Source organism: Suillus subaureus (genome assembly GCF_016647635.1).
Source record: "Suillus subaureus strain MN1 chromosome Unknown BJ212scaffold_8, whole genome shotgun sequence".
NCBI lineage: Eukaryota > Fungi > Basidiomycota > Agaricomycetes > Boletales > Suillaceae > Suillus > Suillus subaureus.
Window position 1 is genome coordinate 881,089 of NW_024538564.1, and position 27,480 is coordinate 908,568.

General features: G+C 48.8%; 9 protein-coding genes across 9 annotated transcripts; 4 read left to right on the forward strand and 5 right to left on the reverse strand.

Moving 5' to 3' along the window:
- Positions 1 to 324: 324 nt before the first annotated feature.
- Positions 325 to 2,680, forward strand: BJ212DRAFT_1553234 (protein-tyrosine phosphatase-like protein; the record flags this gene model as incomplete). The annotated part of the gene is made up of 6 exons (XM_041341929.1): positions 325 to 536; positions 592 to 698; positions 797 to 861; positions 913 to 1,005; positions 1,054 to 1,668; positions 1,727 to 2,680. The coding sequence occupies exons 1-6, from the start codon at positions 496 to 498 to the stop codon at positions 2,678 to 2,680; spliced, it is 1,875 nt and encodes a 624-aa protein (XP_041195781.1). The 5' UTR covers positions 325 to 495.
- Positions 2,681 to 2,975: 295 nt separating this feature from the next.
- BJ212DRAFT_1553244 (Uroporphyrinogen decarboxylase) lies at positions 2,976 to 4,270 on the reverse strand (the record flags this gene model as incomplete). The annotated part of the gene is made up of 5 exons (XM_041341930.1): positions 2,976 to 3,539; positions 3,601 to 3,677; positions 3,718 to 3,877; positions 3,942 to 4,105; positions 4,156 to 4,270. The coding sequence occupies 5 exons, from the start codon at positions 4,268 to 4,270 to the stop codon at positions 3,171 to 3,173; spliced, it is 885 nt and encodes a 294-aa protein (XP_041195782.1). The 3' UTR covers positions 2,976 to 3,170.
- Positions 4,271 to 4,388: 118 nt separating this feature from the next.
- BJ212DRAFT_1034181 (uncharacterized protein) lies at positions 4,389 to 5,444 on the forward strand. Its single transcript, XM_041328892.1, has 6 exons — positions 4,389 to 4,508; positions 4,559 to 4,622; positions 4,674 to 4,798; positions 4,855 to 4,985; positions 5,039 to 5,249; positions 5,317 to 5,444. Exons 1-5 carry the CDS (start codon positions 4,474 to 4,476, stop codon positions 5,071 to 5,073), a joined length of 390 nt encoding a protein of 129 aa, XP_041195783.1. The 5' UTR covers positions 4,389 to 4,473; the 3' UTR covers positions 5,074 to 5,249; positions 5,317 to 5,444.
- A 1,023-nt stretch (positions 5,445 to 6,467) lies between these two features.
- BJ212DRAFT_1478615 (cytochrome P450) lies at positions 6,468 to 8,529 on the reverse strand (the record flags this gene model as incomplete). The annotated part of the gene is made up of 11 exons (XM_041339735.1): positions 6,468 to 6,549; positions 6,603 to 6,732; positions 6,786 to 6,796; positions 6,845 to 6,970; positions 7,026 to 7,132; positions 7,164 to 7,352; positions 7,416 to 7,541; positions 7,594 to 7,709; positions 7,760 to 7,908; positions 7,955 to 8,279; positions 8,331 to 8,529. 11 exons carry the CDS (start codon positions 8,527 to 8,529, stop codon positions 6,468 to 6,470), a joined length of 1,560 nt encoding a protein of 519 aa, XP_041195784.1.
- Positions 8,530 to 13,685: 5,156 nt separating this feature from the next.
- On the forward strand, positions 13,686 to 14,399 carry BJ212DRAFT_1340533 (uncharacterized protein; the record flags this gene model as incomplete). The annotated part of the gene is made up of 1 exon (XM_041335110.1): positions 13,686 to 14,399. A coding segment is annotated over one exon (192 nt), but the record flags the coding sequence as incomplete, so codon positions are not given.
- Positions 14,400 to 16,428: 2,029 nt separating this feature from the next.
- BJ212DRAFT_1034587 (cytochrome P450) lies at positions 16,429 to 19,170 on the reverse strand. Its single transcript, XM_041328893.1, has 11 exons — positions 18,656 to 19,170; positions 18,281 to 18,605; positions 18,077 to 18,225; positions 17,910 to 18,025; positions 17,735 to 17,857; positions 17,487 to 17,676; positions 17,348 to 17,429; positions 17,158 to 17,283; positions 17,098 to 17,108; positions 16,899 to 17,028; positions 16,429 to 16,844 (listed from the first exon to the last, which is right to left on the reverse strand). Exons 1-11 carry the CDS (start codon positions 18,852 to 18,854, stop codon positions 16,769 to 16,771), a joined length of 1,527 nt encoding a protein of 508 aa, XP_041195786.1. The 5' UTR covers positions 18,855 to 19,170; the 3' UTR covers positions 16,429 to 16,768.
- Positions 19,171 to 19,268: 98 nt separating this feature from the next.
- On the reverse strand, positions 19,269 to 21,686 carry BJ212DRAFT_1034683 (uncharacterized protein). The gene is made up of 14 exons (XM_041328894.1): positions 21,330 to 21,686; positions 21,238 to 21,276; positions 21,167 to 21,177; positions 21,047 to 21,114; positions 20,932 to 20,986; positions 20,808 to 20,875; positions 20,707 to 20,750; positions 20,629 to 20,654; positions 20,507 to 20,578; positions 20,438 to 20,453; positions 20,154 to 20,382; positions 20,040 to 20,097; positions 19,733 to 19,983; positions 19,269 to 19,676 (listed from the first exon to the last, which is right to left on the reverse strand). Exons 1-14 carry the CDS (start codon positions 21,347 to 21,349, stop codon positions 19,635 to 19,637), a joined length of 999 nt encoding a protein of 332 aa, XP_041195787.1. The 5' UTR covers positions 21,350 to 21,686; the 3' UTR covers positions 19,269 to 19,634.
- Positions 21,687 to 23,192: 1,506 nt separating this feature from the next.
- Positions 23,193 to 24,254, forward strand: BJ212DRAFT_1340558 (ribosomal protein L7/L12 C-terminal domain-containing protein). The gene is given in 7 exon segments (XM_041335111.1): positions 23,193 to 23,280; positions 23,333 to 23,382; positions 23,407 to 23,410; positions 23,423 to 23,590; positions 23,643 to 23,732; positions 23,787 to 23,903; positions 23,957 to 24,254. The coding sequence occupies 7 exon segments, from the start codon at positions 23,269 to 23,271 to the stop codon at positions 24,071 to 24,073; spliced, it is 558 nt and encodes a 185-aa protein (XP_041195788.1). The 5' UTR covers positions 23,193 to 23,268; the 3' UTR covers positions 24,074 to 24,254.
- Positions 24,255 to 24,328: 74 nt separating this feature from the next.
- Positions 24,329 to 27,452, reverse strand: BJ212DRAFT_1340560 (Not1 N-terminal domain, CCR4-Not complex component-domain-containing protein). Its single transcript, XM_041335112.1, has 12 exons — positions 27,379 to 27,452; positions 27,088 to 27,320; positions 26,605 to 26,997; positions 26,422 to 26,545; positions 26,258 to 26,374; positions 26,188 to 26,208; positions 25,662 to 26,132; positions 25,563 to 25,612; positions 25,101 to 25,509; positions 24,965 to 25,052; positions 24,757 to 24,909; positions 24,329 to 24,707 (listed from the first exon to the last, which is right to left on the reverse strand). The coding sequence occupies exons 1-12, from the start codon at positions 27,398 to 27,400 to the stop codon at positions 24,503 to 24,505; spliced, it is 2,286 nt and encodes a 761-aa protein (XP_041195789.1). The 5' UTR covers positions 27,401 to 27,452; the 3' UTR covers positions 24,329 to 24,502.
- Positions 27,453 to 27,480: the final 28 nt, after the last annotated feature.

Sequence of the window (27,480 nt, forward strand, 5' to 3'; positions counted from 1 at the left end):
ACAATCCATCATAAGATCCGATACTCGTGTTCTTCGCAAGTCTATTTCGATTCAGTTACGCCCGTAACCCCCCTCCTTGATGTTGCGTTTAGGCTTCCTAGTCTGCTTCGTCTAGAATTAGATGCTGCAGCGCATTAATGTACACCACGTTGTTTTACGGGTTGCCTCGTTGCAGACGCGCTGTTTTTACCAAGGAGTTGGGATTATCCTTGGTCGACTCTTCTCTTTGTGAGTCTGGAAGCTGCCTGTGGCCATGGCAAGTAAGAGCAGTTGCCTTGATTTAAAAATCTGTCAAACAAGAACAAAAGGATGTGAAGAAAGCAACTTTGAAGCCTGACGCGACGGTCACGGGACCCGTTTCCTTTTGTAAGGTGGTTCTTTCCTCGAGGCTTGATAGCGGCAATTGTTCCTGCCCTCACAAACCGCGTCTTTCACTCTGACCACCACGAGGCTTTCCACCGTTCTAGTCACCGTTCACAACAGTGAGCTCCTGTCATGCCACCAACCTGCGCTCCGCTCTGTTATTTTGGAGACAGGTAAGTCCGCTCATGACCCGTCATATCTAATTTTTTGAATTAACCCCATCTCTAGACTTTACTTTACTACCTTTCCCTACCCCGCACCATCTCCCCAATCTCTCAATAGCGCAGCCTCCAACTCAGGAAATGCCCCAAAGATTCGCCCCCAACCCCATATGGGTGCACCACTTGGTCCTTCAGTCCCCACCCCGGATGATGACGCAATTTACTACTACTTTACAATCGATGACCAACTGCTCTACACCTCATTCTATCAGGACTGGGGCCGCTAAACCTCGCAATGGTCTACAAAGCATGCTTATTAATTCACGGCCTTTTGAAGGTACGCGTCCAATTTTCCTCGATCGTTTGCACGCGATCATGATCGCCACAGGATGAAGATCTCAGTGCACACCGTCTCGTTCTCTATTCTTCCGATGATCCACGTCGTAAAGCTAACGCTGCCTTGTTGATGGCCCTGTACATGGTATGACTCGTTATCTCACAAAATCCTACTGTATTCACCCACTCTCAGTTGATCGTCCATAATTACACTCCATGGCGCTGCTTCCAACCCATAAGCGAACTAGAGTTCATGTCTTTCAGAGACGCAGGGCGTGGCCCTTCAACCTTCAACCTGAGCATTCACGACTGTTTGTGGGGTTTCTGGAAAGGAATTCAAAACCGCCTTATCGACCTTGATGTTTTCGACCTCCAAGACTACGAGTTTTATGAGAAGGTCGAGAATGGTGACTGGAACTGGATAACCCCCAACTTCATCGCATTTGCTTCGCCTAGAGATTATGCGTGGACAAAACAGAAGAATGAAATCGAAACTGTTGTTGCTGTCCCCGCATCCCCTGTGCGACCTGGTGTAGCTTCACCACCAAAATCACCTCGCAAACTCGCTCTACAACGTAAACTTAATTCCGCTTTCTGCAATTGCCTTGATTATTTCGAGAAGCATAAAGTCGACCTCGTCGTCCGTCTCAATGCAGAGCTCTACGATAAACAGCTATTTTTGGATCGCGGAATCAAACATCTCGATCTCTGTTTCGAAGATGGGTCAAACCCGTCAGACGAAATCGTCCGCACCTTCATTGATGTGGCAGACGCTGTCATTGAGGGCGGTGGGGTTGTTGCTGTACACGTGGGTTATTTCATATATATATATGCTCGCTGTTCTGACATATTTATATGATACTCAGTGCAAAGCGGGGCTCGGTCGCACTGGATGCCTCATTGGAGCATATCTTATCTGGAAGTATGGCTTTACAGCATCGGAGGCGATTGCGTTTATGCGCATTGTCAGGCCAGGCTGTGTTGTTGGTCCACAGCAACATTATATGCACCAGATGCAGCTTCAATGGGCCAAGTGGGCCGCTGCGGATGAGATACGACGCTTGCAGGCAGCTGCAGTCGCGGCTGCCGCACATGTCGTGACTCCTGCTACACCTCCTGCAGAACAAGACGAAGTCATGCACGAAACCAGGTCGTTGACGCCACCCGTAGCACCTCCTCCACCTGTCACCCCTGGTCGTGCTGTCGTAGCTGCGAGGACGCGTGAGACACCTCCGCCAGGACAGCCGCGCAAGACGCCTATGGCAAAACGAGTCGCTATTGAATCGGACGAAGAGGACGTGGAGATGGATGACACCCTCCCTGCTCTTGGAGCAGCACCACCCGTTACCCGGCCTCGCGCTAGGACAACGACTCGAGTCTCGGGCGCAAGAGGAACAGCGTCTGAACAACGCCCGACGCGGGTGTTACGGTCATCTGTGACAAGCGTACATCAGAAGACTACTGCCGCCAGGAGCAGTCGAGTGGCAGCTCCACCTCCTAACAAGATACCCCGATTGGCTGGAGGTCCAGCGGCGCGGAGTACTGTTACTGCTGCAAGAGGGCCTGGTGCCCCATCAGCGCGCCGTGTACCCCAACCCCCTTCGCCTACCCCTTCGCGATTACCGACGCTCACCAAGAAACATAATCATGCACCTTCGCTGGCGGAACTACCAAGCACACGGTCAGGTAAACCTGAATCCTGGATGAAGGCAGGAGCCTCTGCCATTGTCATGCCTCCCTCGAAGTCTACACAACGCCCTGGTCCACGGCCCGTTAGACGGAGAAGAAGCAGCTTTAGCGCTGCGGATGTCGTTGCATAGACACCATAGCATTGGATCTGTCGCAAGCTGTATTCCTGCTTTGTTGCGTTCACGTTCAGTCAGCTCTCGCACTTTTCATTATCGACAATGATCATCCTCATTCGTTCTCTGTATTTAATTTTCTTTCTGGCGTCGTATAGGCTTAGTATCTTTCGATATCTGCACTGTCCACATTATCCACAAATCATCCATCCATCGAGCATCCATATTATGTAGCCTTGATCTCATTTACCTTTCCGTGCCACTCGTCTTACCAGAAGGTGCGCTATGGAATGATATGCGAGAGCAGGTGATCTCGTCCGCAACGACCTGCCTGTTGGCGGCGTGAAATGAAGGATCCCTTGGTATAATTACAACTTCTTTTGCCCCTCTCACGGCACTGCCGAGTACTTGTGAACACACTCCAGGAAAAACTTCATGTCTTCTGGATCAACCCCCGGTGTGATACCATGTACCCAAATTTGCAATCCATGCTTTGCATGCACCGCCCCTAGTAGTCATGGAACATATTGCACATCCTCTTCACCTCACGCTCAATGGCATCCCTGCCGCCATAAAGCACCACGGGGTCGAGGTTGCCTTGTAGAGTGATGGTTCTACCGTCAATGATACCATCGGTGAGCTTGGCGACATCCCGAGGGTCAAGCGTCCAGTCGAGGCCGATGGTATCATATCCTGCGCTTGCAGCGAGGGATGGGGATGCGCCTTTTGCAAACAAGGTGAGAGGGACAACAGGAAGTTGTCGTGCCTTGAGTCCCTCACGGACTTCGTCCGCAATACGTTTTAGATAAGGCAGAGAGAACGTAGAAAAGTCGTGCGGCGACAGATCTCCAGCATTCGAATCGAATACCTGCAGAAGCTGTTGATAGTCATAGTTTAGTTTGTGTGATCCCACTGTCCTAATGCACGATAAGACGAACCTGTGCGCCGGCGTTCACCTGCCCGATGAGATACTGCACGCAGATGTCCGTGGTGCGCTCAAGCAGCTGTTTTGAAGCTTCAGGGATATTTAAAGAGCCACGTCTTTGATTTCTGACGCGTCTGACTTCCGCCGCCCTCGATCATGTACATCATAAGTGTCCATGGGGCCCCACTGAAGCCGATGAGGGGAACCTGCCCTGCAAGGGTCTTACGCGTGAGGGTGAGCGCCTCGAACACATATCCGAGCTCTTTCTCTACATCTACTTCGCGAGGCAACTTCTCGATGTCCGCAGGGCGTGTTCAGGGGATCAGTGAAGTGCGGGCCCGGGTTCATAATCACTTCCATACCCATGGCTTGCGGCACGACGAGAATGTCGGAGAAGATGATAGCTGCATCGAGAAGGCCGGCGTACCGCCGGATGGGCTGCATGGTGATCTCAGTTGCGAGAGTAGGCGAGCGGCATATCTCGAAGAACTCATGGGTTTCACGGGTTTTTCGGAACTCTGGTGCAGGTTATGATGGATCGGATGGAGAGGGTGTCTGGATGGCGTACCTGGGAGATATCTCCCTGCTTGGCGCATGACCCATACAGGTGCGCGTTCTGTCTGCTCGCCGCGAGCTGCGCGGAGGAGTAGGTCGTTTTTTAGAGTCGGAAATTCTTGTGCCATCTTGATGATTGGGTGAAAAAAAATAACCTGTGTACGCGTCAGACGCCAGCAAATTTGGTTCGTGACGAAGCCGAGAACTCGTTTGGTAGTAATCTCAGCTTCCTGATCATGATCTACTTATGTCCGAATCGGGGTCTCTATTTCCTTCTCACCTTGACCGCCATCTCGTTATCTCTCAGCGCTAAGTATGCGCCCTTTGTATTATGACCATCACCAATCCAACCCAATTAATAGACGAGTGAGTCACTTTATATACTACCGGGGTAATACTCAAGAGCTACACCACAGGTTCAAAAAATCGGGCGAATTTGACCGTCTGAGACGTGATCTCCTGTCACATTTCCAGCGTAGTGTAAGTTATCATCCAATACATACGTGACACGACTGCTTACCAGGCTTATAGGACCGCACTGAGGCCTTTAAATCTCGGGTTGATGATATAGCCCGACAACGGCTGTCTTCTGATCCAAAACTGATATCTATGCCCAACGATGCTGTCCAGCGTGAACTGTTAGGGGAAATCGACCGGTTCGTCCGCTCACTGTCGCTTGGTCAGTACTGATGACTGGGCCCACTTTTCTCAGCTATCCCATTGTTGAACGAGCGGTGGCTGACGCTCCTTTATTATCTGACCCATCATTCATCTCTGGCATACGTGCTTCACTGGAACGTACCATGTCGGCGGGCAGGGGCGAAAAGAACAACGCTACTCCAAGTGAGCATTTATATGTATGTTTTGATGGTTTCTTTCAGTTCTTGACTGGGAAGATAGGCCAATTGACGCCAAACCTGCAACCATGTGATTCGGGCAATTCCGATTTCAATCCAGCTATTTCCCAGCCCAATGGCGCTCTGACACCTTCTCCGGCGGCCCAGAAAGAGTGAATTTGACCATCGCAGCCCTGGCGTCTCTACACATAGTCTGACTGGACACTCAAGTTCTATCTAAAAGGTTCGACTACTACGCTCTCTGCGCAAGGTAATGCTCATACGGCCGCCTGCAAGCTATTTATTTATCCGTCCTTGACTTATTTGTTCATTACAAGGAATCACTTACGATTGGGAGACTAACAATCCAAGCAAAATCCGTGATATAATATACCGGCAGCTAAGCTTCGAAGTGTTGTGACGATAATAGGCGAATATTTCTTAGATTCAAGTCGTTGTGAGAAAGCGTGCATACTGTGGTCCAGTAGGATATCAAAAGACCTTACAAGACAAATAGAGGATCGAGCTCAGCGTGATGACGCCGCAACTACTGGCCTTGCAGCTAGTTCACTTCCGTGGGAAGAATCGAGTAGCTCATGTAGGTCCTGAGTTCTTCAGCCACTCCTTATTCAAGTTATTGGCATTATATCAATTTCGAAGTTCCCGCATGGCAACGAATAATATCCGGCATCTCCGAACGCAGGAGTCGGGATACACCATGAGCTCGGAGCAGCAAGGACTTAAGTACTGATTACTGAATTGGTAGTGAATGTGCTGAGCAAACTTCTCGGCGACATACTATGGATTAGATTTAGAACGTGTTTGTACTACATCAGAGGGAAAGTTTGGCTGTTGCCTGTTTCCAGCCGTCTACGCTTCGAAACCGGCTTCGGAGGAAAATATTAGGTTGGATTGGATTAAAAGATGAAGGGGCACTGAGAGATGTGGGTCGTGGTAGAGTCCAGGAGCGTCGGACCGAAGTTTCAGATCCTACGCGTTCAAACTCAACGAACAACGACGGAGATGAAAAAAATATGATGGCACTGGGAAGTCCTTACATTAACGAAGCCTGCGGCTCCGCAGTTTAATGTTTGAGAGACGAACTTCACGATGCTAATATGATGGTGCACTCAGCACGATAAGTTTGTCGTGATTTGTTGGTGAAGTAGCCAGAGGTGGCCATCATGCATAAAACCTGAGGTGTCAGTCGGCGAATAGAGAGCTAAAAGACTTTGATGTGTTCTTGATCGTGGGGCAGGTGCCAGATAGGCGAATTGACAAGTAGACCGCAAGCGTCATTAATGCCAGAGCATGCATTGTCAACAACATATTAGAACAAGAAAATATGTACAATTGTATCCCGATATGACACCTACATTTGATCCCGCACTGTGATGTCAAGTTCAAACTGTGACAGACCTAGATGTCAGGTGAAAAACGCCACTCACAACAAGCACTTTCCTCAGCTTCGTATTTCATCTTCGCACGCTTAGTAGTTAGCATCCTGTTCAATGAGCGCGACAGCTTTCGGAGAGCGAGGCTTAACGGAACACTCGAAGGGTTTTGGGTGGCTAGAAGGGTATCTATCGGATCAGCGCCGGACGTGACCAGATATGTAACATACCTGATCGTGCCTGATATTGGATCAAGCTCAGGGATGATCTCAATACCGTTTTCGACGGCTTTCGAGATATCGAACACAGCCAGTGACATCGCGATAGATAACCAGATAGAGGCTTCAGCGAAGTGGATACCTATAAACGAAAAGCAATCGAACGTCAGAGTACAATCTCGGAGTTGGGCATACCTGGACAAATACTGCAGAGCAGAAAGTTAGCATGGCACAAAAACCTACTACATACTTACCGTCTTCCAAAGCCGAAGCAGATCGTGCGGGGCTCTGTCTCAGGCTTCTTTCCGTCATTGGCCAAAAAGCGTTCAGGGTTGAATTGCGAAGGGTTAGTATATCTCTCGGGGTCATTGAGCATGAACCTGCCATTATATTCTGAGGTTCAAACTTTAAATATGAAGAGAAGAGTGTACCAACCAGATGTTAGGTATGATCACGGAACCTTTTGGGATGTAGTACCCATCATAGATGTCATCCTCAGAGGTACAGTGGGGAAAACCTGACATTGAGATACCGTTCGACGACTTAATAATGCGTTAAACGAGATACACGGACCGGTAGGGATAACAGCATGCCATCGTAGGTTTCTTTGGCAAGTGCTTCAATGTAGGGAAGAGAGCCTTGGTCGGCGAAGGAGGGAAGACGATCAGGACCGACAACAGCATCTATTTCAGCCTGAGCCTTCTTCTGCACATCAGGGAACAGCGTCATAGCTAGGAAGAACGAGTTGATAGTAGAAACAGTCTGAGGAAGGAAGTGTAGTGTTCTTAGAAGATGATTATTAGAAATATGGAGGGAGGGACCAACCGTGTCGGAAGCGCCGGCATATAGAGTTGCAGCAGACCATTTTATAACATGCTCGTCTTCCTCTGACAAAGGACTGCCTTTTTTCACCAGATTCGAGGTGAAAGACTCCGGGGCAATGCCAGCAGCCTGGGAAAGTCAAACTTCAATGCATACTCACAAAACTACATATGATGGTCACCATCTGATCTTCGACGAACTTGTACGGTGCGAAAACCATTTCTTCAAGAGTGTCGTGCCATTCGCGGGCCAGACGCTTGAAGCCAGCACCAGGGAACCATTCGGGGACCTTGACCACTAAAAATGGTGAGGCCGTTGAAAGTAAATGTCTGAATGCTATGGCTTACAGAATGGCACAACATCAGCCATGAAGGCGCCAGGAGCGGTGGCACGCGACCACTGGATCAGAGCGCGGTCTGCAAGGTCAACGAAGGGGTCATTGCTCTCTTTCACCTCATAACCATGAGAGATGCGCAGAATGATAGCGCCAGCGGTGCTATAAAAATCAAAATTTTGTTGATGTAAAGATAAATAATACATACTGTCGAACATGTGCCAGTAGTTGATCGGGTTTTGTGAACACACGCTTGAGGAATCGGCGAGTCTCGATCTCCTCGACATGGTTGTATATTCCCACAGTGGCGCGGGTGCCAATGACGCTGTGGAAGTCTTTGCGGTACCGGCGTAAACGGTCGCCGTAAGGGAGGAGAGGCATGATATTTTTCCAGCCAATAAGTTCGCCACCAACAGGAAGAATAGGACGGTCAGAGTATATAGCGCTCTTGTTGTCCAGCATGTCCATCGCAGTCTCCACAGAGTTCAGCACCATAATGTGTTGACCCAGAACCTCGATATGCGATATATGACCTGCGGATAAGATCCTGAAATGCAAAATTGTGGCAAACAAGAGACACTCACCATACTTCTTACCCCACTCCGTGAAGGTGAGCCAGGGTTTGATGTGGGGCATGTCCAGGACATTCCCGATGAGAGGCCACCCCGGAGGACCAGGGGGATATGCAGGGTTCTTTAGCTTGTTGAATACCTGCTTAAGTAAATATACTCCGACACAAGCAAGGCATAGGTCGAGCCCAGTGACGTTGGTGAGAGTCAACATGGTCTGGTACTAGGAGGAGACGATCAACTTAAGAGTGGGGCGGTTGTAGTGGGGCTTGAAGGACTTAATAAGGGGAGTCCTATCTGCGGACCATGTTCGATTTATGACCAAACTCAGGTTTTTCAAGATGCGCCCACCACGAGGCCTATCAATTTGACTAAAACCAAAGAGATCATCAAAACCTACAGGTGACAGATCGAGTCTTATAAGACTTGAAGGAAGTCAATAGTAAGTACCGTTTCGTACCATTTGACCTGTGACTAAACACCGGTGGCGAAAATATTCCTCGGTGGACTTGGCCAGGTACCAGTGCAGAATGGAATTGGCCTTGTACATGGCTGGCAAGTGGCAAAATGGCCGCAGAACGGTGATCAGTAGATCGATGGCCGGGCTCGCAGACCTAACGGCAGCAGATATTAAAAAGTATCGTCACAGAGCATTTTCAACTTACATTTCCATTAATGGTAAAAATAGGTCTAGTTACTATATCGAGGCTACATTCTGATGTCAAATTCTCCAAGTACATCATTCCTCAAGTCAAGCCAGCATTCTAAGGTAGGGCTCGTACAAAACCGACCAACCGTGACCTACTGTGACCTAATGTGACTATGCTAATTGGCAGCCGGCGGACGGCGTCACGGCAGTGTTCTATGTTTGGCCTGAAGTATGTTACACACATGTACAACATCAAGAACTTCCACTACATCTACTTTATCACAATTATAACTCCTGTGAACTGTGCCAAACAGCTTTCTCAATGATCCACAGGAGTCTGTTTTTTTTTCTTTTTGTGAATCTCTTGCTAAACGGACGACAGAGCCCTCCCACTAATGTTGGGTATTGGGAAAAGCACCAATGTATTGACTTCAACATAATACTCCACTCCACATCGCGCAACCCTGAGTCTGGACTAGAATACGAAGTATGATTCACTGTACACTCGGTTACATCTAAATTGTATCTGAAATCTCCATGGGTCCATTGCCAAGATCATCGCCGGTACTAAGGTCTGCAAGTGTTGATTTTAGTAAGTGTAAGGAACGGAGAGGGCTTTGAAGAGGCTCACTCCTCTCGGCACTCTTGCCAATGTTGTCCATGTGCCATGCGGCTCAAATCAAGCTCGGGACCTCCTCTGGGTATCACTAATGCAGTCACAGGGTTATAGAAGGAGTGTCGAGAAGCGGGTGGTACCCAGAACAAGAGTCGATGTTTGGGTCCTGCCACCCACCCACTGTCACCGTTCAAGAAAAAGGGGGTCGAACTACGGTCGTCGTGAGATGCTCCCTCCATTAACTCAGAAGTATCGCGCAGTGCATGGATGGTGTGGGGCGAGAAGTAAATGAAGTGATTGTTCCAAGTGTTCAATGTCATGGTAGTGGTGGCATCGATCGTGCGATGTTCATCTGAGAATGCTGAATGACCAGACTCGGTGGGCAGTCGCGAAGGCTGCCTCGCTACTGCATCCCACAGCCGGACAGTCTTATCGTCCGAACCAGTGACGATGCGAGTGCCGTCTGACGAGAACGAGACCGAGTTGACTGAACGAGTGTGGCCCCGCAAGGGCTCACCGACTGGCTGCCCCGTCACTGCATCCCACAGACGAACAGTCCCATCCCAAGAACCAGTGACGATGCGAGTGCCGTCCGGCGAGAACGAAACCGAGTTAACTGAATCAGTGTGGCCCAGCAAGGGTTCACAGACAGGCTGCCCTGTCACTGTATCCCACAGCCGAACTGTGTTATCCGAAGAACAAGTGACGATGCGAGTGCCGTCTGGCGAGAACGAGACCGAGTCAACTGAAGAAGTGTGTCCCCGCAAGGGCTCACCGACTGGCTGCCCTGACGCTACAACCCACAGCCGCACAGTCTTATCTCTTGAACCAGTGACGATGAGAGTACCATCCAGCGAGAACGAGACGGAGTTCACTGAATTGGTGTGCCCCCGCAAGGGCTCACCGACTGGCTGCCCCGTTGCTGTATCCCATAGCCGAACAGTCTTATCCCAAGAAGCAGTGATGATACGATTACCGTCTGGTGAGAATGAGACCGAGCTAACTGAAGAAGTGTGCCCCCGCAAGGGCTCACCGATTGGCTGCCTCGTCGCTGCATCCCATAGCCGAACAGTCTTATCGTCCGAACCAGTGACGATGCGAGTGCCGTCCGGCGAGAACGAGACCGAATTAACTGAAGAAGTGTGCCCCCGCAAGGGCTCACCGACCGGCTGCCCCGTCACTGCATCCCACAGCCGAACGGTCTTATCGTTCGAACCAGTGACAATGCGAGTGCTGTCGAACGAGACCGAGACCGAATTAACTGAATTGGTGTGTCCCTGGAAGGGCTCACCGACTGGCTGCCCCGTCACTGCATCCCACAACCGAACAGTCTTATCATCCGAACCAGTGACAATGCGAGTGCTGTCCAACGAGAACGAGACCGAATTAACTGAATCAGTGTGCCCCCGGAAGGGCTCACCGACTGGCTGCCCTGTCATGGCATCCCACAGCCGAACAGTCTTATCCCTTGAACCAGTGATGATGCGAGTACCGTCTGGCGAGAACGAGACCGAGTTGACTGAATCAGTGTGCCCCCGCAAGGGCTCACCGACTGGCTGCCCCGTTACTGCATCCCACAGCCGGACAGTTTCATCGTCCGAACCAGTGACGATGCGGGTGCTGTCCAACGAGAACGAGACCGAGTTAACTGAATGAGTATGCCCCAACAAGGGCTCACCGACCGGCCGCCCCGTTACTGTATCCCACAGTCGAACAGTCTTATCGATTGAACCAGTGACGATACGAGTGCCGTCCGGCGAGAACGAGATATCCCAGGATGAGGTTCTTTGATGTATCCGCAGGCAAGACGCGCCCACTCGAAAAGTCCGTCAGCTTTCTCAGCGAGGACCGCAAACTCTCTATCCTGGAAATCCAACTCATCCAACTCCTTGGATACGTAAGCACGGATGTCGCGCTCTGCGACTGCTGGTGGAATATCATCCATCGACATCTGTCGAATATGCTGAACACCGTGAAACTCGTCATTAATATCACCAAGTGGGCGAGAGGTAACGATAAAGCGTAAGTTGTCTGGGAGGTCTGTGATTTTTGGAACAGCGGGGTTTTGATGTTTGCCAGCTAGAATACGGAGGAGGTCTCTCCGTGTCTCTACCCCACCGCTCTCGTCCAGTGCATCGATCACGATCACGATGGGTTCGCTAGTTGATCCAGATAACTTCTCTAGTGGTTCGATAAGAAGCTTTTGCCACTGCTGTATGATATCTGCCGTCTTCTTGAGCGAACTCGCGGTCTGAAGTGCATCTGCCAATGCCTGCCTCATCTCCGGGTAACGGTCAGCCAGATCGCGCGCGATCGTGGAAAAGATCTTTTCATGGCGATGATCTGCTTCTCGCTGGCGGTCAAAAGAGTAACAAGAACCAAGCCCTCCCACGTCTTCGAACCACTTAGCAATGGTGTGGGCGATGGCTGATTTTCCCTTGCCTGCAGGGCCAGATAGCCACAGCACGCGTTGAACGTTGTCCCCAGTGCTAGTGACCCATTCCGTGATCTGGGAAAGGATTTCCATGCGCGTACCTTGAAGGCATTGTTTTCTAGTATCTAGCCCCGCGCCCTCTGCATAAGGCATACCGCTGAGGTCCAATATTTCTTCTGAAAAAGCATGAATATATGTCAAGTCACAATGACATCCGAACCGTTACCTGTACGGTGTACATGTATGGCTATGTCGTGGACGTGTATGACTACGTCGTGAGCAACTTGGTCCCGGAAGTTTTGCATGAGTCTATCGAACATGTCACTGTACTTTTGGATCGTATCTGTTGTTTCCGAGACGACGTTCTTACCGAGTCTCTTCCCTGTGATGATGGTAGAAGCTCGAGACGGTACAGAGCACAACAGCTTGTAACACTCACAAAAGTTTCTGGTCTCTGAGTAACTTCTAATAAAATAGGCACATTCACGGGCCTGCTGAGAAAATTTTCCAAGGATAGCGCACATCGATGAGATTCGGCCGAGCATCTCGTCTTGTGTTATGAAACTGTAAACCTCACACAACTTATCGAGAAGTTTGAGTAAAGCTGCGTCGCGATCTACTTGAGCTAAGATAATCTGCATAAATGATTCCTGAGCGGTGGGAGATAGGAAGAGAGAAAATGAAAACATACTTTGGCCGCACAAGACAACACGCCCAGTGCCATCTTTGCATATGGATGTACCTGTGGAACTAGATTAGTTCGATTCCGATCAAGAGGAGGGTCCATACATCCGCGACCTTCTCGGTAACATCGTCGAATACCCTGAGGGGTTCGAGATATGTGTCCTGGAAATTATCAGCAGCATCGAGACCCGCTCGTGCGTCTTGTCCAACGGAAACCACGGTTATCGCAGGTCCGAAAAGTGGATGCATGGACGTTGCAGCCTCTTGTGCATCCCGAAGTGCCGATTGGGTACTATCAGCCTCCACTTCCACACCAGATGGAGCAACCTGAACCTGCACGATCACCAGAATTTAGAGAGAGCGCAGAGACTGGAGGGCGAGTATGAGGACCTACCGATGTCGATGAAACACATTCATGATAGACATTCTGAGGAACAGGGCTGCGAATGCGGGGATCCTTCGAGCGCTTGTTGCAATCTTAGTCGTATCTCATTACGCATGCTCGTAGACTTACCGGGATCCTTAACTGGTTCACACCGTCCTTAATCCCTCCCAGAAACCGACGAATTTTGCCAGGGGGTCGGCGCTAGACGAAGGATGTATCAATGTCAGTATTTGGAGTGGAGTCACTGGAGTGTGCTAAGTGGCCCTCACGAGTCACGTACCAAGCTTCCACGAGTTGTTGCTTCACTAGATGTGAGGGTTTCTTGACTCGAATCCCTCAATGAACTGCCTGTGCTCATTGTGAATAGCCAGCAGTTGACAATCAGAATTAGTCTGTAGCGAAATAAGGAAGGGCCCTACTAGATGCGAGTTCGCACGAGGATGTTCGAAAGTGCTCACAAAACGCTCGTGTGGGTATACTTTTTACACCTGAGACGCAGCCAACAAAGTCACGCTATTGGCAGATGCCACTATGGCGCCGGGCCTCATATCATTTATAGGCCATATGGCCATTATTAGTACAAGCCTGGAGGTGAGATTGTGACCATATTCGGCAGAGTCGAATGAAGAAATAATCTACTAATCGTTCATCGACTTCTCACTCTCGTACTACTCCAAGCTGGTTCTGACCGGTATGTCGAGACCAAGATCGATCCTATGCAGAGCAGGATATGAGGCCATGAGCGTTATCTAAGATTTATACATTATGACAGCTGCTGTTCCCGCCTCCTCACGACAAAGGCGACTGGATCTCTGGATGCTATCGTCTTTGTTCACAAGTATCAATAGCGCTCTAGGCTCCATCATCGGTCGCCAGAATCCTACTGTACTAACCCAAAACGCATCACTAGCATCATTCTTGATTCTCACTCTTCTCGTTCAATTGCACCCATCGACTCGGAACGCGACATATGCATCAACGTCAACCAACCATCTCTATGCAGCCGCCGCACCCTCTTACTCCTCAACCTTCAAGTCACATCCACTTTCCACCAGGAAGGCTGGCACTCCCTTCAAATGGTTGTTTTCACCCGCTACCTCCGGCGCGTCCTCGACACACTGCCATCGGACGGGCAGATACCCAAGACGGATGACTGCACCATCCACGTCGTCAGCGACAAGGTGCAAAAGTTTAACATCATCGCCATATCTGCGTGTCCCGGACTCTCTAGATCAGATACCATTGCACCGCTATTAAACGTAGTTCGAGGACGGGATCAATCTACATTCAGCATCATTCTTCATTTGATTCGAATACCTAGACACTGGCGATTCCTCAGATATTCATTCCCTCAACCCCTCCTCCACCTTCTCACAAAATCCACCACATCTGCTACGAAACCTGTGCCGTACATCCTTTTTCTCCCAACGTTTTCAAAGAGTAATGCTTGCCAAGGCACAGGTGCTCCAGAAGTACTCTACCGCGAGTGTGCGATTGTTAACATGCAGATACCGAGTCCTGCGACGGCTGACACTATCGGTCCACAGGTGGGTGAGTCAGTTTGCTTGGTTGGTGACGATGTTAATGATGATGTTAATGATGATGAATAGACACAGGCCATGGGCTTTGAGTATAAACGAGCTTCTGAGTCCGCAGCATATGGGACGAATACATTCCACGAGCTTCTCGAGCCATGGAGGACGATCATGTACAGCACCGAGCGGCGTGAAAATCAGACCGAGGTCTCTCGTTCAAAGCCGGTGCCTTCGTTTTGTTACTACACATCCATTGACCATTGTCTCACAGTCTTCTACTAAGGTTAGCATCCAATAAGCATGTGAATTGACCTCCACCCTACCAGAAGGAATTTTACGCGTGAAGGACATCTACTAAAACGCATCTCGAACATCTTCTCCACCAACTACAGTTACAGAACACCGTCCCTGATGTTAGTCGCAAAGGAGATGTATCCGGAGTGCGGAATCCTCACATCATTCTGGAGAGGAGATGAAGACCGTGCACCCCTTATTGCGCGAATGGTTCCGTACTCGCAATTTCGCCTTCCAACAAGATCGAATACGCAATCTCAGTGGACAGCTTCGCATTTCCTTCGACCTCTTGCGTTCAGAGGACATTGATGGTATATCAACGATGATAAAGTATCTCACGAATATGTTTTTTCAAAAAAACACCTGATACTCCTCGGCAACCGCAGACCGAGGTGAGCATACTTATGTCACGTCTGCCTACACATCAAGTGGAGCGGCGTTTCACATCATGAAAAACGCAAAAGTCGCTTAGCAAAAACTCCCTACTGACTGTCTTCGGGTGCCGATTTCCGACACTCGCCCCATTTCTGTGGAACTAGTCATATCAGTAAAGCAAAAAATTCCAAGTCAGCAACGCCAACACTGGAGTAAGATGTCGGCAACTTGCTCCATGAAATTTGGTGCAATTATCACAGAGCAGCGGAAATTCAGTGCGACTACTTATTGAGAAGAGACAGCAACAAGACGATGAAGAGACAGAAGAGTAGTTTTTGATTCTGTGGGTCCTACTACTTCTGTGGGCATGACAAACACGACAGCTAGATGTGACCTGAACATACGGGGTACCGGGTGACCCATCTTCATAGTCTTCCATAGGCAGACCAATAGAAGGAAAATAGTCGTTTCTTCCATCAAGTAGTGTCCTCGCCCGAACAGATGGGATAGTCATATTGACGGCACTAGTGATAGCCCGATAGGAACATTCCCAATTTCCCATACTACACCTGCTCTACTGTTACTCCGGCTCCACTCCAGAAAAAGCAGCACGTACTTCGCACATCTACCCTATGATTATCCAAGAAGCTCACAATCTCAAGATCCATAGCCCTGCAACCGCCCACAACTCAAACAAGCAGGCGAGCATCTATTCGTGGAGCACAAACCTGATCCGACGGTCGTGATTGAGGCCGGGATCATCATGATCAGACGCTCGCGTGCTACGCGTTCGGATGAGCACAACACCGAAGACCGATTTGAAAGTCTTTTTTTTCTGATGCTCACGAGGGTTGCGACTCCATGGGTGAACGTTAACTTTCGGAGTTCAAGTTGACAACGGGGGCTCATCGGTTTGCTGACGACGGTGTGAGATGTTGCACTTGGAGAAGTTTGTTCGCGAGCTGTTAGGGTATCGCGCGTGATACTGACGGAGGCTGACTCGGAGTCGGAAGTGGTTGCTTACTAGGCACGAGGAACTTGAAGTTGTCAGACAGGCTAATCGTTGTCAATTGTACCATGTGATGCCATTTGTCGGTAAGCCAAGTCTCGTCATTATTCACATCTCATTGGCAGGTGCTCGTCAAGCAAGTTGTTAGACAGACCGTGTGCACCTGTTGGTAGGCCAAGGATACAAGTCCTTATTTCTAGCACATATCCATTACCAGAACATTGTAGCGAAGGTGATGACCATGTCATCCGGACACACGCTTCTAAACTGGGGAAGATTCACGGTAATATCATTCGCACATCGTAAATTATTCCAACAAGATGAAGTAAGATGCAATAAATATATCATAATCGAGATGCACGACCAATCATCTTGCAGTGCGAGATACGAAGTATGGCGCATTGTCAAGTGAGTTGCCACCCAAGGCAACGGACGTATCCCTGTGATTTTCTCCAAGCAACTCCCCGAGGTACTAAACATCTTCCTGGATGAGCACGAGAGATTTTGCAGAACGGGGCTTAATAGAGCACTTGAAGGGCTTGGGGTGGCTAGGAGTGTGTTTATCCAGACCAGCACGGCAAACGACGACAAGCACAACATACCTGATTGTACCTGACGAGGGGTCAACCTCAGGGGTGATCTCGACACCATTCTCAACAACCTTGGAGATATCAAAAACGGCAAGCGACATTGCAGCAGACATCCAGACAGACGCATCAGCGAGGTGTAGACCTGTAAAATCAAACGCAAGCGACATCAGAAATGTCCTGATGATCGGCGTCCTCTTTCAGTTTAGCTTACCTGGGCAGATACTGCGGAGGACGTCAGCGTTTTGTTTCCGAACAGCAACTCAATGCTTACCGTCTACCAAACCCAAAGCAGATCGTGCGAGGATCGGTCTCAGGCTCCTTTCCTTCTTTGGCCAAGAAGCGTTCAGGGTTGAACTCCGAGGGGTTGGCATATGTCCGAGGATCATTGAGCATGAACCTGGCGCAATTCAAACCATTGAATATTTTCAACATACCGAATACCAGAGAAGGAGAGTGCTAACCAAATGTTGGGCATTATCAAAGAGCCCTTGGGAATGTAGTACCCATCATGGATGTCGTCTTCAGTAACACGGTGAGGAACAGCTGTTATTAAGATACCCCATTGTCAGCAATATAATGCTATAAACAAGATACACAGACCGGTAGGGACGACAGCGTTCCAGCGTAGGACTTCCTTCGCAAGCGCCTCAGTGTAGGGAAGGGAGTCACGGTCACCAAAGGAGGGAAGACGATCAGGACCAACAACGGCATCGATTTCAGCTTGAGCCTTCTTCTGCGCGTCAGGGAAAAGTGTCATGGCCAGGAAAAAGGAGTATATTGCCGAAACTGTCTGAGGATGGAATTAGTCTCGAAATGTCATGATTTGAAATATGTAGGTCGATTCTAACCGTATCGGCACCACCGGAATATAAGGATGCAGCAGACCACTTCACAATGTGATCCTCTTCGGCAGACAAAGTACGGCCTTCTAGCAGATTCGAGGCGAAAGATTTTGGGGCAATACCAGCAGCCTGTAAAATTAAAACTTTAACTCCTGATGAGAAAAGTACGAATATTAATCACCATCTGATCCTTGACGAACTTGTAGGGTGTAGCAACCATCTCTTCGAGGGTCTCGCGCCATTCACGTGCTGTGCGCTTGAAGCCAGCACCAGGGAACCACTCAGGCACGTTGGCCACTACAAATAGTCAGGAACTTGGAAGCAATGGTCAGAGTGCTATTGCCTTACAGGATGGCATGATGTCAACCATCCAGGCACCAGTGGCAGTGGATTTCGAGAATTGGTCGACAGCAACGTCCGCAAGGTCGATCAAGGGGTCGTTGTTCTCCTTGACTTCATAGCCATGAGAGATGCGGAGAATGATGGCGCCAGCGGTACTATACAAATTCAAACATCAAATAGCAACTAGGAATAAGGAAAGACAGCACATACTGTCGCACGTGTGCTTGGAGTTGGTCAGGTTTGGCAAGTACACGCTTCAGGAATCGGCGAGTCTCAATGTCCTCGATCGGATGGTATATATCCATGGAGGCACGACTGCCAATGACGCGATGGAAATTTTTGCGGTACTCGCGCAGATGGTCACCATAAGGGAGAAGAACGAGAGTGTTCTTCCAGCCAATAAGTTCACCACCCATAGGAAGGATAGGACGATCAGAGTAGACAGAGCTCTTCTTGTCCAGCATTTCCACCGCAGCCTTCACAGAGTTCAGGACCATGATGTGCTGACCCAGAACCTCTACGTGTGAGATGTCGCCTGTGCGAGTGGTCAGAATGCATGATTTCGGCAGAGCAGGAGACACGCACCATATTTCTTGCCCCACTCAGTGAAGGTGAGCCAAGGCTTGACCTGAGGCATGTCTGGGATATTCCCGACGAGAGGACGCCCCGGGGGACCAGGGGGGTATGGTGCGGGATTCTTCTGAGAGAGTACCTGCTTGACCAGATACACTCCGACGCCGGCAAGACATAGGTCCAGCCAAGTGATGTTAGTGAGTGTCAACATGGTTTGTGATGAGTGAATAAAGAGCGGCCGGGTGAAAGATAAGAGATTTCAATGGAGTGTCTGGAGTTGAAAAGGGAGCGCAGGGTGGAAAGAGCTAGTTTGGAAGTTTAGCTGTCAGGTGCTATTGCGTGCAGCATGTATTATATTTGCGTACAAGACCTTCCTCAATTCGTCCCAATCTTCCGGAAGCATGAGAGCTGATAATGACTGGTCGTAACAGTAGTCGTAACATGGGTGTTGTCAACCGGAGAATTGGGTCAACTTTCAGGCACCCGCGGGTCAAAATTTGCCGTCGCTTTTTGCGATCATATCCTCCGAGCTCCCACGGACCACCCGCCTCCTCTGACCATCCTTTATATGGTCTTCTCACTAGTACAAAGGGCGCCGCAGTGTCAATCATTGCTGCCAACTAAAGTTCTAGCTTTTCAGGGCAATCCGTCCATCATATGTACCATCTCAGATAGATCTTGGAGAAATAACACATCGTGGCACAAAATAGCATTACGTAACAGTTTCTCCAGTGCAAATCTGCGTATTAAAATGCGAGTTCCAAATTCGTGCTCAAGTAAAATGTAAAAAAGGACCTCATGCACCGCTGGTATGGTATACGAAGGAATAGTAGCTCTTCCAATGACCAGATTGGTTGCAGATCACATGTTACAGTACTTACAATCAATGCAAAGAACGATGCAAAAAAGAATGATACCAATGTTCTACCAATGTATGGGGTGGTACATTTTGTGCTTCTTATCGCCCTCGTGGCGTTCATATCCGAACCGACTAAACTGCCTGAGCACTTTTAAGTTCTGTTGCAGATGAGTACTGCCGTCCATGCGGATCAGCGATAGATCGTGGCCCAGATAAAAAAGAAAACTAACCTCGTCCCGAACATACTCCTGCGTGGTATCAATCTTAATCGAGATGTTGTTCGGTAGCCGCTGATAAGATTCGATGATAGGTGAGCCAAGCCCTTTGCAAAAAAAATTCATCGAACTAACCTTTTGCGAAGTACCAATGCTATTAGAAGTTTTCTGAATTCCTTGGAGCGAGAGCGACATATTTTCGTCTCGGGAATCACCACGAAGACTCTTGCGTGCGTTAAGGGTCGCCAGCAGGGAGTTGCAGTAAACTGAAAATCATGTCGTCAGTCTCATAAACTGTATAATGCAGCTAAATAATACTTACGACGACCCAAGCAGAAATAAAATGCGATATAAATGAAAGTGTTACCCCACACTGAAATCTGTGCCACATCTGGGTCAGGAGCGCAACACAGGATATTCCCGATTTGCTACGTACAGAAATGAGGGACATGACCGCGCAAATGCTGGTGAGGAGACCGGTGTTGATACTGAACAGAATCAGCTTATTGATCATGGTGTCGGACCTCCTGAATCCAGTGCGAGATTGTTGAAGGAGTGTGCAGAGGAATACGGCGATGAGGACGTCTCCAGCAGCTGCTAAAGCGTTCACAGACATAGACAATGGCTTGAGCGTGGAGAGTTCCACGAATGTCGTCATGTGAATACTAGAGAGGTGGTATGCATTAACCAGACTGAGTGGCGTATTCCTACACGACTTACGATTTTGCAACGTATACTTTAGATATTACATTAGTGGACAGTTTCCTGGAAAAAGGAGCGCATACTCACTGACGACAAGGACAAATTCACCAATGACAAGGGACAGTACAGACACGGTTGCAATTATACTTTTGTTGCTTACTGGCTAAAAGTAAGCAAACATTCACTGGTGGATAAATACCACAACATACGCCTGTACACACGCATGGTAAGGAAGCTGGCAGGACGATCAGCACGAAACGTTCTTTTCGGAAAGATCTCACACCAACCTTTGAACCATAAGCGCTGTGAAGCCATTGAACAAGACTTCGACCTATCACATCAAACAAACATTGAGACAATGACCACAGACCAATGGTACGCAACTTACAATTAGACTCCAGACAAGTTTCCCGAGGTCAGCGGCAACACCGAAGTCAGTTACAAGATAAGTATACACTATCAGGACCTGATATTCAGCCCCGAGACAAGCACAGCTTGTATCACGCGCTCACCTGTGTGTGTGATCAGAGCCTGATGTACCGAGTCTGATACAAGTACAGCGCCAACCTAGATTAAAAAATCCCGTTGAATGATGGCACGCATTTAGATCATCATACATAAACTTACTAGAAGCTTGATGTACCACGGATCCGATGGGTACCGGCTATAGTAGTACCACGTCTGCACACAAGTGACTTTGTGCAATCATAAACACTGGGCCAACAAATGAACAGCACATTAACATACCACCGTAAAGCCTGTAATATACAAGTTCCTGTTTGAACACATCGCTTGATTCAATAAATTTGAGCACTTACGTGGCAGAAATTACGACTCCAATCAAGAATGCACCAAAACTGGACAATGATTGTTCAGTCATTAGTATGTAGGGGATTCGAAGTATACACACGTATTATCCAGTGCACCCATGGTAGAGATGTATGTGTCTGAACGAATGCGGATAAGGGTGCTGATGAAATATCTGGCGTAGGGGGGACGGACGGTCGGTCGCAACAGCTGGAACAACCTTTTGTATGATTAGATTCGCTGGCCAGCTGTTTTTGGAAGATGCCGTGAAGAGTGAAAATTGCGAAGTGACAGGTGCTTCCGTCTAAAGCTGACGCTGATGGGCCGACCCGAATCTGATTCAACGACACATGAGGCCCGCAGGTAGCTTCCAAATCGCAAGTTGCCAGAATTTCCGCATTAGACGCTATTAAACACACTCTTCCTCCACAGACCTAAGCGCCGAGACTCTTCTCAGGGCTGCCAACTTTAGAATGATCATTACTAACCTCCAGCACTGACAGAGAAGCTTATTCGTTGAACTTTGACAGTTCGTAATATTCAGTACATAGTAGCCTTGGTTTGAGTGCACCATGAAGGGTCCACTGCATCACCGATCAGCGCAGCTCGCGCGTTGAAACTGAAGTTAAAATTTTCAATTTTTGGGGTCTCTTCAATGGAAGGCTTCCGTTATGATTGCGCGAAGGCTTGGGAATCGCCGGATTTCGTTCGGTTGCATCGTTCTTCACTAGGAAACGCGGACATCCGATCCGGGCCGTCAGAAATAGGCAGTTTGCACACGATCCCAACAAGATCTGTCTGCGAGAAATCACCCTGAGATAACTGTCAAAGGCACAAAGGGCAACCCACAACGTCACCATCTTCCCAGCGTCGCTCAAACAGGTCTTATCAGTTTCGTACGTATACTCCATCGCGGGCCTCCAATGAGACGACAAAAGAATCAGCCTACAGTGCTAGGAAAATCTACAGTTAATGACGTTAGTTTCTAGACCTGGCTGAGTAGACATGAGAGTACTTCAAATCTGACATGTCGATCGATAACCAACAGAGAGCGGGATGTGCAAAAAATTCGCACAAGTTGTACTCTCATGTTCGCGCTAGGTACTGTTGAAGCCTAGAGCTCGAGAGCAGTTACATTAAAATCAGCATGATGAAATGATGAACCAGGCCGGCGGCGGCGGCGGCCGAAGTATGGCCCTGACAAGAGGACTAATACCAGGTTGGCTTGATTGGCGCCCAATGAACAGAATTCCGACGTGTATATGTTCTTGGAGACTTGTTGTTTTCTCCCATCAGAGCAGTCTGTCATGGTTGGTATCAAATGTGCGAGCGCCGAGATACTGCCAGGGCTCGCCTAGTGAAAGATTGTTACCCGTGTTCACGCCAATGCGGTTTGTGATATCTTCACGAGATTATGATACGGTTTGAGCCAGCTAGTTGGCAACGGGTGTGCGAGTCGTCGGACGTCGACAAGGTTTGGTGTTCAACTATTCAGTGGAAGTTGCCGGTTGAAATAGAGTCGCGTGAGTCTATCTTAAAGTTATGATCCCGTCGTTCACTAGCACTAGCGGCTACAATTTGCTGATAGTGTTTGAATCAAGATTGAGGACTAGGCTTAGCGCAGACTAGCACTTAGTAGACTTGGCTAGTAGCGCTGGCCCTTCGAGGATCAGGGTTCAGAACAAGTACTCGACAAAGGGTAATTAATGTGCGGTGGCGTCGTCAACCATTCTAAGTTATTGACCTGGAGGACTTTGAAATTTTGATATGGGCTGGTACCCTGACATGCGCTAGTTGGAGGTTTTAGCTCAGGGTTCACCCCATAGAACAAAGGGCGCGATAGTGGCTAGTAGGAGCGACAATCGGCATCAAGTCACATCATTCAGGGTGGTTAACTAGGAGGTGTCAGTGGACGAGTCCGAGTTGAAAGTTTTGTAATTTGTAATTTGAAGGTTAGAAGCCTCTGCATAATACGACCAAATAACACCTCCGAATTTGTACGTGTCAAAAAAGTCCAATTATACTGTCCGAGACTGAACACCATGGCACTGGCAGTAAGCTTCCGACCCCACTTTTCAACGGAAATTATACTCACTGAATTTGCAGAGCTGCTGCTCTACTCTTCTATGCTCAACATCAAAATTGGCTAGCGCACGGTAAGCAGCATGTTTGAAAAACTTCATTCGAATGCTAAATTCTACTTGCAGCATTGTCCTAGCTAGCCGGACAAGATGGTTGGCAACAGAATCTGTATCGTCGTCTGCAGCAACTCCCCCGCCAAGTGACCCGAAAATTGGCCGCATAGTGGATGACATCTCTGGACTGACACTACTGCAGGCAGCTGACCTCGTCACGCTCTTGAAGGTTCCATCCCTTCTAAACATATTTCAACTATTACTCACGATGACGCCCAAAGTCGCGGCTAAATATACAAGAAATTGCTATGCCCGCTGCTTCAGCTGCCTCACCCGCCGCCGCCGCCCCAGTTGAAGAAGCAGCAGTGGAGGTGGGAAATGTCCCATTAAGAAGGTGTATTCATTGACAAAACTAAACCGAGCAGGAGAAACCGAAGGAGAAGACTATCTTCAATTTGAAACTTCAGTCCTTCGATACTGCAGCGAAGCCCAAGATCATCCGTGAGGTCAAGGCCCTGATCCCGAACCTTACGCTCATCGACGTGAGTCTCGGCGCATCCTCATTAAAGGTATATTTACACTAACTCGGTGTTAGGCGAAGAAGTTTGTGGAGTCTGTACCACAAGTCCTCAAGGAAAATATGCCCAAAGAAGATGCGGATAAACTAAAAGCGGTTCTCGAAAAATTGGGGGCAGTAGTGGTGCTTGAGTAGATCATCGGGTCTTGTGTATAGAGCATGTTCAGGTTATAATCCATTTACTATAATTAAGAAGTAGGGTCGCAAGTTAGTTCGAATGTGTTGCAGCGAAGCCCTAGATCATCGATCATCCATGAGTGGCCCTGATCCTGGACCTTACTCATCGACCGTGAATCTCGGCGCATGCTGAATTAAGTAGATGTTTACGCTAACTTGGTCTTAAGCTTGGAGTCTGTACCACAGGTCCTCAAGGGAGACATCCAAAGACGATGCGTGGTTCAAGCCATAATTCATTCACTATAATTATGAAATAGGGTTGCAAGTTAGTACGAATGTGATTGGCAAGACTGTCCAGTAGTGGCGCTTATCGCGATACATATGGTCACGGCGGGAGCGATGACAAAAAAACAGGGATAACAAGGCCTCAAAGAGCGAAAAAATTCTTCAATCCTCGGAAAGATAACGATATTCAAACCGGAAATCGCTCTTCTTGCGCTGGCACCATGATCCCTCCCAATCGAAGTAAACGTAGACGCCTTGTTCGTATTCTTCTGTTATGGCTTGCGGCTCCGAGTGTCGCTGGAACCATGTCATGTATTTGACATGGAATCGCCACGATTGGCGCTTCAATTCTTTCGCGGCCATATATCTAGAAGTTACGTGAGCAATTTCTATTGAACGTAAGATTGCTCTCGTACTGCTGGTATGTTCCCGGCAGGTAATAGAAGACATAGAAGAGAGTCTCTACGTCTATCTGGGAAAATATGCCTGGAGTGCTCAGAATAGGATGAGGAGCCTGAGGATAGAATGTTGGGGTGGCAAAGGGATTCCGTGGCACATAGTACTTTGGTCTGGATGAACAACACATTAGCCCCTGTCAAACATACTTGAATCGAAATGTCGCACTTCTCGGTGTCCTGTGGCTGTGGGACATTTGAGTAACCGCCTTCAAGAAGTTTATGCACCTCTCCGAGGTTTGTCATACGATGAGGAGCTGGTTATCCATAAGAATTTTTACACAAACAGGGTCCGAAAGACAAACCTTTCTGCTTGACTGTTTCAAACGATGCCACAAGGTCTGATAGAGAGCCAGGGAATGTGCCTGAAGCAACTGGACGTGAAGGAGGATGTGGCAGTTGCTGAGCTGGTGCCGTTGAAGGAGGCCTTTGCGAACCTCCAATGGGCTGCTGGACAGCTTGTATCGGGGCCGGTTGTTGTTCTACACTCTGTGGGACCTTTATACCCGGGGGATACTGTTGCACCTGCTGTGTTACAGAGGTCGAACTTGAGGGTGGAGTGGGAAGTGCCGATGGGGCTATTGTGACCTGATGTATCTGTTGAGGTAGTGGCGATGACGCTGACGCAGGCAACTGCGTGGGGGCTTGAGTAATCTGTGAGGCTCCATTGGTGACCAGTTGGAATTGTGGCACTGCCGACGCCGATGCTGGTGGCTGTTTACGTTTCATCAGGTTTCATCGTGGGCACAATACCGGCAAACACTTACTGGTGCAGCAGGCGAAGGTGCCCTGGCGAGGTGAGGTGACGGTGCAGGCTCTAAACAAAAATTACCTCTGTCCTCATGCTCCTGGCACAAAAAACATACCTTTCTGTTGTCGCTGCGGCGATGATGTGGCCGCAGGACCGCTTACAGAGCTTGGAACAGCCTCCGATATTGCTGGTGAATCTTGTCCGGAATAGAATGACCCGTCCTGCTGATGTGATGCAGCAGATGATAGCATTGGACTCGTGACTGATGGATGCGTCAAGCTTGGCGAGGATGTGAATTGCGAATCTTGCAGGCCACTTTGCGAAGCCGACGGCGTTATCGAAAGTGTAGATGTCGTTGCTTCAGGGAAACTCGTTGACGGCGTGGGTGGAATAGGTTGTGATGTCGAGGGCGTTGGGGGCAATACGCCATTCTGCTGAGAAGATTGCGGAGTGACAGCAGCAGCTGCTGCTGCAGCATAGCGGATCGGTGGAAGCGCCGGTGGCCGTGTGGTTGTCGGTTGCAAGTTAGCTCGTAGAATGCTCGCCATCGGCTGTTGTGCAAAGTTTGGATTTGGCGGTGGTTTGACTTTTCGGACGAACTTTGAGTATCACTACCCAAATGAGAATAAAAACAGACAGACCTTCAGTTGCAATTGATGGTTCTGGTAGTGCCTGGTAAGTCATAGCTGCAATGTATGAACCAACACGTACTCCGTAATTGGAGTGTCACTCCAGCCTTCTTTTGCACGGGACTTTCGTCGCGTTTACTGCTCGCAACACTTTCCTCATCCTTCTCATGTCGCTTGTTCGGCGTTCGTGGAGGAAGGTCTGCCAAAGTCAATTCAACAGGAGTAGTATAGGTAGCAAATACATACCATCACTTGCGGCATCCGACTCGTCGCTATCTTCATCATCGTCACCAGCCAGACCAAACTGTTCTTCCTCTTCTTCAAGATTAAGTTCGTCGTAGATGCCCTCATATTCATTGAAGTCCTCGTCCTGCACCCAGAAAACGCCTTAAAAGGTCTCAAAGTAGAACATACTGCTGCGCAACGAACCGTGTTGCTTTCCACGAAATATTGTACATCTTCCTTGAGAGCCTGTACACGATCCGTGGTCAAAGAACCATTGTCCAGGAGACGAAGAATGAGTTCGAGTCGGTTGACGTGCCATTTTCGACGATCATTGAGGTGTTCTAGATCTTCCAAACGACCAGCAGATGATGAACTACCCTTTCCGCGTTTCTTGCCGCCCCCGCCTTGGAGTGTCTCAATTTCCGCTTCTGCTTGTTCTACCTGCAACAAAAGATCCTCGACCTGCGACTGAAGCCACGTCGTGACCTCGAGCTTCTCTTGAGCTTTAGGATCCAGTTTGGCCGACTGTATTAGACCCTCTTTGGAGAACGCCTTTGTCTTCATTTCCTTCTCGCAGGCCTTGAACTTCTCCATTTGCTATATACACAAATATGAGTAATAAATCCTCGGAAGAGTCACAGAATGGGAAGGCGCGTATGGGGATGACACGGAGCAACGGACACGTACAGTTTCTATTAGTCTCCGGTTTTCCAGTAGTGCGGACTTGTCTTTGATGTCATTGCTTGCTACCCAGGCCTTGATCTGGTCGCGTAACCGCTGAAGCTTCTTTATTTGTGTTTTCAAGTCAGTCTCCAGTTTCTCCTTCTGCGTCTGGTTTGTAGAGGCCTGCATCTTCTCATATATGCTTTCGAAGACCTCGACGCCTTCGCCGACCTTCTTTAGTGTACGGTCAATTTCGGCTATGAAAGATATGATAAAATTGAATAAATGAAGCTGCAAAGGTTAACAAAAACGTACTTTGCAGCTTTCTGGCCGCCATTACGAAGAAAACACAAGTGAATGAAAATACAATTGACGAATATCAGCTAGTTGCAACCTTGGATCTATGTTTGGGGTAGT